We start from the raw sequence: 13913 nt of genomic DNA, 5'->3' as shown, positions 1-13913 counted from the left end.
CTTTTACACTCTTCAGCACTAGTATACTGACCAAGGAAGTGACCTTCTTATACAAGCTCCTGGTTCTGTTTCAGAGTTACATCAATATCAGAGAAATTTTCCACATTGAATCTAGGTGTGATGCAACAAGTTGATCATGATCGGAGTGGGTTCACATATGAAGGAGAGTTCGTGATCAAACAATGATTTCAAAGCAAAGATGAGGCTATGCTTGTAGTAATGTGAAACATACATTTTGATTAGTGAGGTGTGAAAAATCCTGATTGATTTTGGTTACATTATAATGTATCTATCTATAAACAAGATCTGCCTTGAATTATATGAAAGGTGATTAACAATTTCAATACCCTTTTTTTCTGGATAACAAACTAGTTAACTACTGTTGTCTCTAAACGTATAAATCATATGACAAATTGATGTAAAGCTTGTCAGCAAAACCTGCTTTCCCATTGGTGCTTAAACTTGGAACCACACCTTCTGGCTTCTTGATTTCTGCAATCCAATCAATGCATTCCTCAAAATTGGATAGAAGCAGCGTGATTATAAGTGAAAGAATCATACAGAGGTCTTTCAAATCTTCTGATTGTTAAACAGAAGAGGAACATCATTATGATATCAATTACAAAGGGAACTGGTTTATCCTTTATCCGGAAATGAAAAGTGAAATCTCTGTATCCACACATGCACATTTAAAAAAAACTCTCAAACAATTTAATATTATTATTTTTTATATGATTAAATTAAACAAGTTTTGGGTCAATATACAAAGGAAAGAAGAATACCAGATTATTTAAGCATGTTAGGTTCCTTGTGAGGCCTTGATACAAGCAAGAACCTGAAGAAAATAACTAGAAAAAATTACCAACATAATTAACATCAAAATTGATCAATTAGTAATTAAGCCTCAAGTAATAAGTGCTTAAATTGGCCAGCAGGCACATAAATCAATCAGATAACTTTGTCCAATAATGTCAATAATCCTACCCCCTTGTTTTTCCAGTTGATTCAACAATATAGTTCATGCCTTCCCAAATAAGTGAAAGTGGAACCCAATGGGGAGGATACTTGAACCGCGCAACATCCAAAATAAGAACCATGTCTTTTCCAGCGTGGTAGCCACCTATGGGAGAATAGTGCCCACCTGCTGTCTGCCATAAAAATTTTAGTTACCATTATTAGCATTATGTCTTTTTTTAATTAGAATGACATATATGCACCAACATTATCTTGTCTTATTTGGTTACCAAAAAGCATATTCAGTCATCAAACAGAGAAAGTAAAATTTTAGAGACCATCAACATACATACTTGTTTGAGAGCAGCTCGGTGATATGATGCAATTATATGACAATCATCAGTAGTTGAACACTTAGTGACATATTTGCGAAAATCATCGATAGTGATATTGCTTGCACGAAATGCCTCAACTTTTGCTCCGGCACAATGACCTAAGGATGCAAGTTTCTCGAATGAGATGCCATTAGCTCTGACAGTTTCCAAAGGTCCACAATAATCCAACATAGATTCATCAAACCATCTCCAAGGTCCTACACAGATAAATTTTCCAAAGACAAGGCAAAACTTGAAAACTAGGATTTATTGAATATAATAATGTTAACTGTAACTACAAATTAGAGATGAGGACAATATAACTTATAAAATATATAAATAGATTAATTTTGATTGATTAACAAATTTAGAATGGTTAATATTTGTGGAACAATGAAGGCATACCAACCTTTCCATTTCCTTCCAGGATCAATGGCAAGTGAGTTTAAGACCATGGTTAGACTTGTCAGACCACAATAAGTAAGTTCCGTTTGAGTTTGGAAATGGGAAATCAAACTGTTGAAGCCTTGCATGGTTCCATTTTGATAGGCTTCTAGGAAAAGTTTCTGTCACTCAATGAAAAAACAATTAATATAGCAAACAAAGAACAGGCAATAGCAATAGCAACATAACAACAATTCACTAACACTAACAATAGAGTTTTTTTTTTTTTGGTGACTCACTAACAATAGAGTTTAATTTTAATGTACTGTCAGTGTAAAATATTTTACACAATCCTAAAATTGTATCCGTTCTTTTGAAAAACCATTAATGCAGATAATTTAAAAGGTAGTTATTTTTGTTGAAATGGCGTTACGTAATTGGATGCACATGAAAAACTACTTTATACTAACAATACATCAAAATTAAATAAATAAATAATAATAATAATAATAATAATAATAATAATAATAATAAACTATTTTTTTTGTCTATGATTAGAATATTTAGTGGCGAATTTGACACAGTTAAAGAAAGATGAATCCAACATCAACCACAAACGGCAGGCTTAAAAAACATTGTATCTATACGTGAATAATTCAAGTGTAAGTTAGAAAAATATAGCCTGCATCAATAAATTGCCATTAACAGGTGATAAAAGAATAGTTTGAAACAAGCATACCTTCCCATGGTTGGAAATAAAATCAATTGCAGGGGGTGACGGAAGGAGTCGTTTGTAAAATCCATTCAACATAATTTCTTTTTGAGTTGCTCAATACAAATAGTTCTATCTAATCCTTTCAAGGTTGAGCTATCGATCCCTTCTTGCCAATGTGAAATCCCTTCATCATGATGTTTAATTTGGGTATCAAATCAATTGTGTTATCAGATAAAATCTTTACTATAATATATAATAGCACAATAGTGAGCAGTGGTTTTGCAATTCAATTCTTTCCTATCTTCTTAAAATCAGAGCGAATAACAAATTGAATTTTTAGAGTATGTTTAAAATCATTTGAATTGGAATAGATTTAATTTGTAAAAAATTTAGCTATATTATTAACACATTTATCTGTTATATTTATCATGATCACTACAAGAAATTTCTAGAATAGCAACGGATTTGGCAACCAAGTTTCAACCAAAATTGGTTGCTTATGAACAAGAACTCCCCACAATAATAAATCCATTGTGCATAAAAGCAAGACATGCATATGAACAAGAACTCCCCACAATAATAAATTACTACTTATCTGTATGTTCTGAAAATTCAAATTAAAAAAAAGCAAGAAAAATATATGATCACATATGTCTCTTCTAACACCTCAGCTGAAGAGGTCAACTAGCAAGCCCCTTCTTTGTTTACTTGAAAAAAATTCCAGTTTCATGATAATGCTAAAACTATAATAGGCCAAAGCTCACCGTACAAGTTAATAGGCAAGAAAACATCAAGATTATAAGAGAATAAAGGAGAAACCTTTTCGTCTGATGGAGGCATAACAGTAACCTGGCGAGTGGCTGGATGCAATGTGATACGGAGGGAGACAGAGGCTGACGGACGGCGACTCGTCAAAGCTGGACGCGAGGCTGACTGAGGCTCGAGCGGGTTCAGAGTGGGAGGAAGGGTGCTTGAGGTTCACGTTTTCTTACAAACCTTTAAGGGAAATCGTATAATTTGCAACTTTTAAAGCTAATTTGGAGTAATTTGTTCACAAAACAACCTCTGATTCTAATAGTAAATGGTGAAATTGGTGCTTTAAAGATCATTGATCTTCAATTTAATTTTTGAAATAATTTTTTAATTAAAATTGTCCTCCAAAAGATTTAAAATTAATCGGTCAGTACTTTCGTCTAATTGGATATTTGATTAAAAAAATCTTTTAAGAATTAAATTGGAGATTACTTTATCCTTTAGAAATCAATTTAACTATTTACTCCTAATCCTAATGGATTCAATTTTGTTTAACAAAAATATATTATATTAATCTCTATTAATACTTAACGAAAAAAGGATGAGAATTAATATATAATATTTTTGTCAATCTCAAAAATATAATTAGTATAACTAAAATTTAAAAAATTATTTTAATGCATGCGGTCAATTTCAAAGTTTATTTTAGAATTTAATTTTTCAAATATTTTTTTTAGGATTTGTTTGAATGTTATTCTTGAAAAAAGTATTTTTTTAAATGATACTTTTTTTTAAAATTTTTTACAAAAATAAAAATAATTTTATGTTTGAATATTTTATTTAAAAAGATCTTTTTATTTATTAATTATATTTTGGTAAAATAATATAAAAATATTTTTTGTTTATTTATTATATAAAAAAATATATTTTAAAAAAAAATATTTTTAATAAAAAATATAAATTCTAACTTTTCAATTTTTTTATTAGTACTTTTATTTTTATTATTAAAAATTTACTAAATACACTAAAAAATTAAAAAAATATTTACTTTTTTATCAATTTAATGGCATTTAAACAAGTACTTAATTTATTTCTATTAAAATGGTACAAAATTAACGAGGTGATATTAGAGAAAATTAAGTTGTCTCAGTCCTTTATGGTGGATGATGATCCATTTATTGATCCAATTTGGAAATGAATCATCATACAGAGCTATCATATTAGAAATGATTTGATTTATGGTCATACTGTATATAATCAGATATGATTTAATTTTATTTGTTCATTAAGAAATATACTATTTTTTATATAATTAGAGTGAAAAATAGATCCAGTCGAACAGAATTATAATTATAATAAATTTAGTTTATGTCATAAATAGATGATTTAAATTTAGGTTTATTATTTTTTTTAGACTTTTTTAGTTTTTTAGGTTTAAATCCAATTTATTTAAAATACGATAAATTCACAAACCTATTTAAAAAACCTGTTTCGTATTCTAGATTAATTTTTTTTAGTTTTATTTAGTATTTAATATGAGTGAATATCTAAATTAAAAGTAAATATCTAAACTAAGAATAATTTATTATTATAAAAAATATTTTAACGAATCAGCACAACAAATTTTATAGGTTTTTTTTTAAATCTATTTTCTAGCTTTTTTAAGTAATAATTTTTATAAAAATCTAAATCTAACCTATTTAATAAAATAAGTGGTATTGAGTCAAATCTAAAATGAGTCAAACTACAAATTTCTGTTGAGTAACCTGGTCCACTTTTAGCCCCACATAAAATGATTTGATTAATGATTGTTGTTTTTATTTTGTTGAGGTCTGTTATATATACAAGTCTTACAAGTTGCTACACATACGGGTCTTTTAATGCATTATTCAACTGCTTCTTGTTTTCAAAGCATCTTCTTCCTCTTCCTCTTCCTCTTCCTCTTCCTCTTCTTCTTCGTTTTTTTTTTTTTTTTTTTCGATTTTCATGGTTTCTGAAATCAAGCTTTGAAATCGTTTTGAAGATAATGAAATTTCAGAAATACACCCAAACGATTACAGAAATACACCCAAACAATTATAGAAATACACCAAAAGGATTACAGAAATACACCCAAACGGCTACAGGAATTCACCCAAATGATTATAGAAATACACCCAAAAGATTACAGAAATACACCCAAAGAATTTAAGAAATACACCCAAAATTCGTTGAAGTACACCTTATGCATAATTCAGAACTCTTTCTCTTTCTCCTCTTCATCTTCTGCTGCTGAGAAGGCAAAAAACGAAAGAAAAGGAGAAGAAGAAGAGTAAGAGGAAGAAGAACGTGCAGCAAGAAAAAGAAGATGAAGGAGAAAGAGAAGGTAAGAAACGAAAGAAAAGAAGAAGAAGAAGAAGACAAAGAGGAAGAAGAACGGTTCGAAACGCGTTTTGAGCGTTAATTTTGATTGGACTTGTAAGGCTTACAAGTCTTAATCGCTTGTATGCGAAGAATTTCTCTAATTGAAATATTATACATTTATATATATATATATATATATATATATATTATTTTATATATTTTTAATAAAATAATTAGATACAAGAACAATTAAATCTATTATATAATAAAATAATTAAGTTTATGATAATATAATAATTTTTTTACAGCAATATAATTATTTTGTTTAGACACTAAATACAATATTCCAATATGATAGTTAATTAGATAATTGATATATTAATACACATTTAAATTCTTAAAATACGAAATAAAAAGGATAATAACTATTATCAAATTGAAGATGCCTCTTTGGTTTTCAACTTTTTATTTTAAATATTTTTTATTTTCCTTCTACATTTAGACGAAACCTCTTTAATTTATAAGGATTTATGTAGATAAACAAGACAAATATTTTCTTGCTCTTTAATTTAGTTTCATCTATACCTACGAAAAAGTTTCTTATTGTATATATTATCAATTTTATGAAATTTATTTATTAATTTATTGATTCATTTATTACTTTGATTTATGTTCCTTAATTCTATATCTTGATTGCTATAAAAGCATATTATTCTATATTTTGTAAGTTTTTTGTTGTTGACTATATTTTGTAAATTGTTCTTTTCTCATCTTAGCTTCCTCTAATCCTCTTTCATTCTATCTCTCTATTGTGACATAAACTTTTTTTTTTTTTTTACGCTACTCTTTTTTACATCTTTTATTTTCTCTCTTTGCCTTCTTTTTAATTATTTATTTTATTTTTATTCCTAACTAGATTTATTATATTTCATCACATATTCTTCTTGAATTTAAATATTTTTTATTAAAAGATAAATTTATCATTGATTCTTTAATTTGTTTATATCTAATTTTAGGAATGTATATAAGTCAAGAGGAGAAGTCAAATTTATCTTAATCTAGACTTAGCTTTTAAATAATAGTTGGGTCTATTTTTTAGACTTTTATCCAACTCTAAACTTAATAAAATTATACTATTTTTGAGTTACATTAAAATCAGGTCTAGACTAAAAAAGTCTAGATCTTAATAAATGTTATATCAAAAATTATGATGTACTTATTTATAAAGGAAAAAAAAAAAAATATATATATATATATATATATATATATTACCGTAAAATTGATATCTATATTTAAACTTAAGTTTGTTTATAAATTCTAATTTCATATTTTTTAATTTATTTTTAATTTATCAAGTATGATTAAATCAATAAAATAATAAATTTATAATTAATATAATATAATATTAAAATTAATTTAAAATATATATACTTTTTTAATTTTCTTAGAATATACATAAACTAAGTAAATCGAATTCATTTTAATTTAGATTCGACTCTAAATAATAATAGAATTTATTTATGAGATTTTTATTCAACTTTAGATCCGATAAAATTAATCTCCAAAATATTTAAATTTGAACCGAATCTTCAAATCAACCGCATCGTATACACTATACACCCTTATCTGATTCTTTATTTTGTGCGTAATATTGCTGAAATATGGACTCATTTTGCCCATTACTAAATATAAGATTTGGTGGACTAACAAAACTCTCGTTCTCGTAGTTATTTATTGATTTTGGAGATTTTATTTTATTTTTTATTATTTTATATTATATAATACATGTTAATAATCAATGAAATCACCGCATATATAACTTTTGATATTTATTTGTAGATACTTTCTGCAACTTAAAATAATTATTTTTTTTATCTGCATATTCAATTTTAACTTTTAAAGATATTAAACTATTTATTTTTATTTATTTTTTTTAATTTTTTTATTTTACTCTCTTAATAAAAATAAAAACAAAAAAATTAAACAAAGAAAAAAAATATATAATAATACAAAATTACTTAGAAGAGAATGAACTTACATTCAGGGACGGATATACGGGAGCGAGTAGAGGCCTTGCCCTCCAGTTTTTTTAAAAAAAATTAATAGTAATAAGTTATTAAGTATGATTTAATTTTTTAAAAAATTTATTTAGTATTTAGTTTAATATAAATAAAAGTCTAATCTAACTTAAATATTAATGATTTTTAATATCTAAAAAATAAGTAACAATATTTAAAAAATCTGAAAAGATATTATTACTAATATTTTTAAATCAAATAAAATTTTTCAAATCTCATAAAGTGGATTTTTTTTCCTTTTGTGAGCGTCCTTCTTGATTCATTTGGTATTAATTCTCTATGTTTCAATTACTACAACCGAGAGATCTTTTTCAGCTATGAATGTTGTGAAGAATAACTCAGAAACAAAATGAAAGATAAATTTCTTGCTAATTATCTTTTAATTATATTAAAAAAATTGCTGAAAAATTTAACACAGATTCTATTATCGATGAATTTTATGATAAAAAAAATCGACCACTTCGTTAATAAAAAATACATACATATTTTTTGTATTTTAAAATATATTCTCTATTGGTATATTTTTGTAAAATATTTTACATTATATAATTTTTTGCATACTTTTTTAATATTATATATGTTATTGCCCCATGATAATATTTCTGGATCCGTCTCCGCTTAAATTCATTCAACAAAAAAAGAAATAATAAGAAAAAAAAGAAAAAAAATGCAACTTTAAAAGAAAATATTTTGTGTATTTACAGTCAATTTTAGTGTAAAACTAAGATATTTATAAGCATTGTTTAAAAATTTTCGTTGTATATATACTGATTAGTTCTGCATAATTCAAAATTCTTCCTCTTTCTCATCCCCATTTTCTGCTGCTTCTTTTTTTTCATCATCATAACCATCTTCTTCTTCTTTATTTTATTATTCATATTTTTCTTTTTGTTTTACCTTCTTATTTTTTTTTGTTTTACTCTTTTAATAAGAATAAAACAAAAAAATTAAACAAAGAAAAAAATATGTAATGCTCCAAAATTACTTGGAAGAGGATGAACTTATATTCATTCAACTAAAAGAAATAAAGAAATAAGGAAAAAAAAAGAAAAAATGCAGCATTAAAGAAAATATTTTTGTGTTTTTACAACCAATTTCAGTGTAAAACTAAGATATTTATATGTATTGTTTAAAATTTTTGGTGTTTTTGTACTGATAAGTTCTGCATAATTCAAAACCCTTCCTCTTCCTCTTCCTCTCCCTCGTCTTCTACTTCTTCTTCTTTTTCCTTTTTCATCATCATCGCCATCTTCTTATTCTTTTTTTTCTTATTCATCTTTTCTTTCTTATTTTACATTCTCAAGTTTTTTTTTTGTTTTATACTCTTAACAATAATAAAAACAAAAAAAATCAAACAAAGAAAAAAAAAGAACATATAATGTTGCAAAATTACTTAGAAGGTGATGAATTTATATTCATTCAACTAAAAGAAAGAAAGAAATAAGAAAAAGAAGAAGGAGAAAGAAAATATAGCATTAAAGAAAATATTTTTGTGTATTTATAGCCAATTTCGATGTAAAACTAAGATATTTATATGTATTGTTTAAGAGTTTTCGATGTATGTGTACTAATAAGTTCTGCATAATTTAAAACTCTTCATTTCCTCCCCCTCATCTTATGATGCTTCTTCTTTATCTTTTTTTTTTATCATCATCATCTACTTCTTCTTTTTTTTTTCTTATTCATCTTTTTCTTCTTGTTTTACCTTTTAAGTTTATTTTTGTTTTACTCTCTTAACAAGAATAAAAACGAAAAAATCAAACAAAAAAGAAAAAAAACACATAATGCTGCAAAATTTACTTCGAAGAGGATGAACATACATTCATTCAACTAAGAAAAGAAAAAAATAAGAAAAGAAGAAGAAGAAAGTGCAATATTAGAGAAAAATATTTTTGTGTATTTATATTAAATTTTGGTGTAAAACCAAGATATTTATGTGTATTGTTAAGAATTTTTGGTATATTTATACTGATAAGTTTTACATAATTCAAAATTCTTTCTCTTCTTCCTCATCGTCTTCAAATGTTTATTCTTCTTATTTTATTTTCTCATAATTCTTTTTGGGAGGAAAAAATTAAATAAAGAAAAAATGCATAATGTTACAAAACCAATAGAAAGAGAAAGAGAAAAAAAATGCAGCAACAATAAAAAGAAAAAAAAGTAAAGGAAGAAGGAATGTGAAGAAAAAGAGGAAAAAACACAAAAAAGAAAGGAAAAAAAAAGGAAGAAGAACGCGAGATATAAATGTTGGAGGAGGAATGACGTGATTTTATATGCGAATGGCCGGCCGACCGATCCGACGGCCTCACGCGGCTGAACTGAGAGGCGACTCGAATGTCACCTCCTCTTTCATGAAGCACCTCACAACCATTTCATGAGGTACCTAACAGCCAGAAAGTAAGTTTCCTAGAAGATAGGTCTACTCATGTAGTTCCCGTTCTAGTACATATTATATAAGGGGAAGGCCCTACCCCTCCTCGATACGTCACCTATCCTTTACCCTAACTGTCGCCTTTGTATGAATACTGATTTGAGCGTTAAAGTCCTTTTACAGTAACCCCTCCTCCGCCTCGAATTGCCAACTCGGTGGGATCTCATACCCGATATCTTCCTCTTTACAACAGTCCGGGAGACCCAATATGCGAAGGTGAATCGGAGCCGACCTCCCGACCGTTTTCTAAAAAAATTTGTAATATAAATTGTGTTATTTATATTATTTTTTATTAGTTTAATATTAATGATAATTAATTATAGTAAGAGTACATAAGGAGTAGATAATAAAGTTAACTACAGTATTTTTCAGTTTTTAATTTTTATTTATTTTAAAATTTTTAAATGAATGAAAATAGAAAACTAAACAAAATATTTTATAATTAATTTATGTACTTCTTATGTACTCTATTATAATTAATTACCATCAACGTTAAACTAAAACTAAAAAAAATATTTTATGATTAATTTTATATATTCCTTACATACTTCTATTTTAATTAATTACTATTAATATTAAACTAAAAAAATAAATTATATAACAAATTATATGAGAAGTGCCCCCAATTATAATGAAACAGTGAAAATAAAATTCATAAATTTAATAAATTCATAAAAAAAAATAACAGACACAGGTTGAGAAAACATGGCGAATTGGCAAGTGAGGTGAATTATCCAACTTGCTACAAGCACCTGAGAAAAAGGGAAGTAAAGAAGGTAGCCCACTCCAATCTCTTATTTGTAATCCTCTCTCTACTACTATAAATTATGTCTTCTATTCCACTTTTATAACTGCATTATCAATTGATGAGCTCAATTCATGTTGTTGTTTCTCGTATGTAAAAGTTACAAAAGAAAACTCAAAAAAAAGTTTCACAGAGCAAAAAGAAAATGATGTGAAACGTGATAGCAGAAAGAAGAGAGAATCAGAGAATATAGGAGTGATTATTAAATTTGGATAAATTAAATTAGAATACAAAATTACGTACTCCATGCACAATAAAAAAATATATAGACCTCACAATTAATTTTGTTCTTTTTTTTAATATCCCTCAAACTGAGGTATGAATTCTGAAATAGTTTCATGAAAAAGTTTTTAAGATTCAATCAAACAGTAAAGTAACGGTCATAATATAAAATAATGTGATAACCAAAATGAAACTGCACAGTACAAGAAAGTATAATGAAACGATGAAGAAGCACTTACCATGCCATGCTGAGAAGTGAAATCAACGGTTGTAAATGACGGAAGAAAAAGCTTGTAAAATCCCCTATGTTCATGGTAAGTGATGTATATATAAGAAAATGTGTAATATAAATTGTGTTAGTTAAATTATTTTTTTATTAATTTAATATTAATGATAATTAATTATAATAAAAGTATATAAGAAGTAAATCAGGTTAATCACAATATTTTTTTCAGTTTTTTATTTTCATTTATTTTAAAATTTCAAATGAATGAAAATAGAAAAATGAACAAAATATTTTATAGTTAATTTTATGTACTCTTATTATAATTAATTACCATCAATATTATACTAAAACTAAAAAAATATTTTATGATGTATTCTTTATATATTTTTATGTACTCTTATTATAATTAATTACTATCAGTGTTAAACTAAAACTAAAAAATATTTTGTGATGTATTTTTTATATATTCTTACTATAATTAATTACTATCAACATTAAACTAACAAAAAAAATAAACTATATAACAAATTATATGAGAAGTGCAACCAAATGACCAATTACAATGAAACATTGAAAATAACAATTCAAAAAATTAATAAATCCATAAAGGAATAAATATCAGAAACAGGTTGAGAAAGCATAGTGAATTGGCAAGTCAGGTGAAGTATTCAACATGCTACAGTTCAATTCATGCCGTTGCTCCTCTCTCTACTACTATAAATTATTTGTCTCCTATTCTACTTTTATAACTGCATTATCAATTGATGAGCTCAATTCATGCTGTTGCTCCTCGTATGTAAAGGTTACAAAAGAAAACTCATAAAGAAAGCTCCACAGAGTAAAAAGAAAATTATGTGATAGCAGAAAGAAGAGAGAACTAGAAAATATAGAAGTGATTATTAGATTTGGGTAAATTGAATTAGAATATAAGATTATGTATCCTGTACACAATGAAAAATATATATAGACCTCACAATTAACTTTTATCTTTCTCTTTAATATCCTCTCAAACTGAGGTATAAGCTTGAATCTGCCAAATAAATGATGGAACAATGGTCTAGTGAAGGAATATGTACTGCATAAAAGGATTTCTGATTTACCAGGTCTCTAAGGAAGTGAAGGTCCAACTCCAAATGTTTGCATCTACTGTAAAATATAGGATTGGCAACAAGAAGACATGCATTTTCATTGTCACAGTATAGAGTATGTGGAGTAGGCTGACGAACGAATATGTAATTCACCAGAAATTGCTGTATTGAGATAATTTCAGTTTGAGCTCCACACATATCTCGGTATTCTCTAGACATTTTTTCATTGTTCAAGAGTTGGATTGTGAAGAAATTGAGACATACGATTTACAGCAAATATAATATCGGGTCTAAAAAAATTAAATAATACAAAAAAATAAAAAATTAAAATTAAAATAAAAAAAATTATATAGAAGTTGCTGTATTGAGATGATTTCAATTTTAGCTCCACACATATCAGTATTCTCTAGATATTTTTCTAGTATTGAAGAGTTGGATTGTGAAAAAATTGAGACACGATTTACAGCAAATATAATATCGAGTCTAGTCATTGTTAAATACTGCAAACCCTCAACTATGGATCTATATTTCATTGGATTATCAAATGGTTCTATATCATTGGTAGCTTTGAATCAGTAGCCATTGGAGTTGGTAATGGTTTAAAATTGGCCATTCGAGATTTGGATATCAACTCTCTAGCATACTTTGTCTAAGATATCATGATATCTCCGTGAGGAAGATATGTAGCTTGAAGGACCAGAAAATAGTTGAACATGCCAAGATCTTTCAAAGAGAATTTATTATTCAATTGAGCTATCAAAGACTCAATTTCTCCCGAATTGTTACTTGTAACAATTATATTGTAACACCCCAATTACCTTAAGCTTTACCTCTAGCCGTAAAGCAAAGGTTAATCAGAGGATACGACAGTTCTAAGACTTATACATACATACATACATACATACATACATACATACATACATACATACATACATACATACATACATACATATAAGGGAATAATATATTCTAGAAGCCCGATGAAGGATTAAGCTCAAATTACAGAATTACAAAAGCATGAGACGTTCACACGAAGCTAACGCATAAGATGCAAGGTATAGGTATAAGAGAATAAAACATATATAGATATAAGAATATAATAATCCTAGAGAACTAGCCGCAGCTTGCGGAGTTTAAGCCGACTAGATACAAATAGAAATATACAGAGTTTTAGAATTAAAACAGCTTATACAACCTATCTCTCAAGTAAGCCTCTACGGCCATAAAGATAAAACACAAAAGATGTGAGAGTAACTATAACAAAGCAAAATAAATTAAACCAAGGAGGAAACATACTCCGCTCTGTCACCATATCTGCAATCTCACCGAAGTAGATTACGACCTGCATCTGAAAAATAACAACAAAGTATGGAATGAGAACCGGAGGTTCTCAGTATGGCAACAGTGCCCAATGATGTAAGATGTAAGGCTCTGGGACGCCGAAGGCAATCCTAGAACTCCACATCACATACTGATATTCAAGCTTAGAACAAAATAAATAAAAGAACTTAAACCATAAACCAGGGTTATCTAAGCTTAG

General features: G+C 27.0%; 1 protein-coding gene across 1 annotated transcript; it reads right to left on the bottom strand.

Annotated features, from left to right (window-relative positions):
- Nucleotides 1-186: 186 nt before the first annotated feature.
- Nucleotides 187-3448, bottom strand: LOC112735758 (glutathione gamma-glutamylcysteinyltransferase 1). Its single transcript, XM_072213364.1, has 7 exons — nt 3247-3448; nt 2452-2611; nt 1738-1894; nt 1308-1546; nt 985-1148; nt 783-835; nt 187-492 (listed from the first exon to the last, which is right to left on the bottom strand). The coding sequence occupies exons 2-6, from the start codon at nt 2521-2523 to the stop codon at nt 787-789; spliced, it is 681 nt and encodes a 226-aa protein (XP_072069465.1). The 5' UTR covers nt 2524-2611; nt 3247-3448; the 3' UTR covers nt 187-492; nt 783-786.
- Nucleotides 3449-13913: the final 10465 nt, after the last annotated feature.

Source organism: Arachis hypogaea, chromosome 13 (assembly GCF_003086295.3).
Source record: "Arachis hypogaea cultivar Tifrunner chromosome 13, arahy.Tifrunner.gnm2.J5K5, whole genome shotgun sequence".
In the NCBI taxonomy this organism is placed as follows: Eukaryota; Viridiplantae; Streptophyta; class Magnoliopsida; order Fabales; family Fabaceae; genus Arachis; species Arachis hypogaea.
This window is presented reverse-complemented; position numbering and strand designations above follow the sequence as displayed.

What these genes read in the sequence shown, in the direction of transcription:
- LOC112735758 (XM_072213364.1), bottom strand. Translation starts at nt 2,523, where the DNA reads ATGTTGAATGGATTTTACAAACGACTCCTTCCGTCACCCCCTGCAATT. An exon ending in TCCTGGAAGGAAATGGAAAG is followed by an intron (nt 1,547 to 1,737) that starts GTTGGTATGCCT and finishes TTATCTGTGTAG; the next exon opens with GACCTTGGAGATGGTTTGAT. An exon ending in TCAACTGGAAAAACAAGGGG is followed by an intron (nt 836 to 984) that starts GTAGGATTATTG and finishes TATTTTCTTCAG; the next exon opens with GTTCTTGCTTGTATCAAGGC.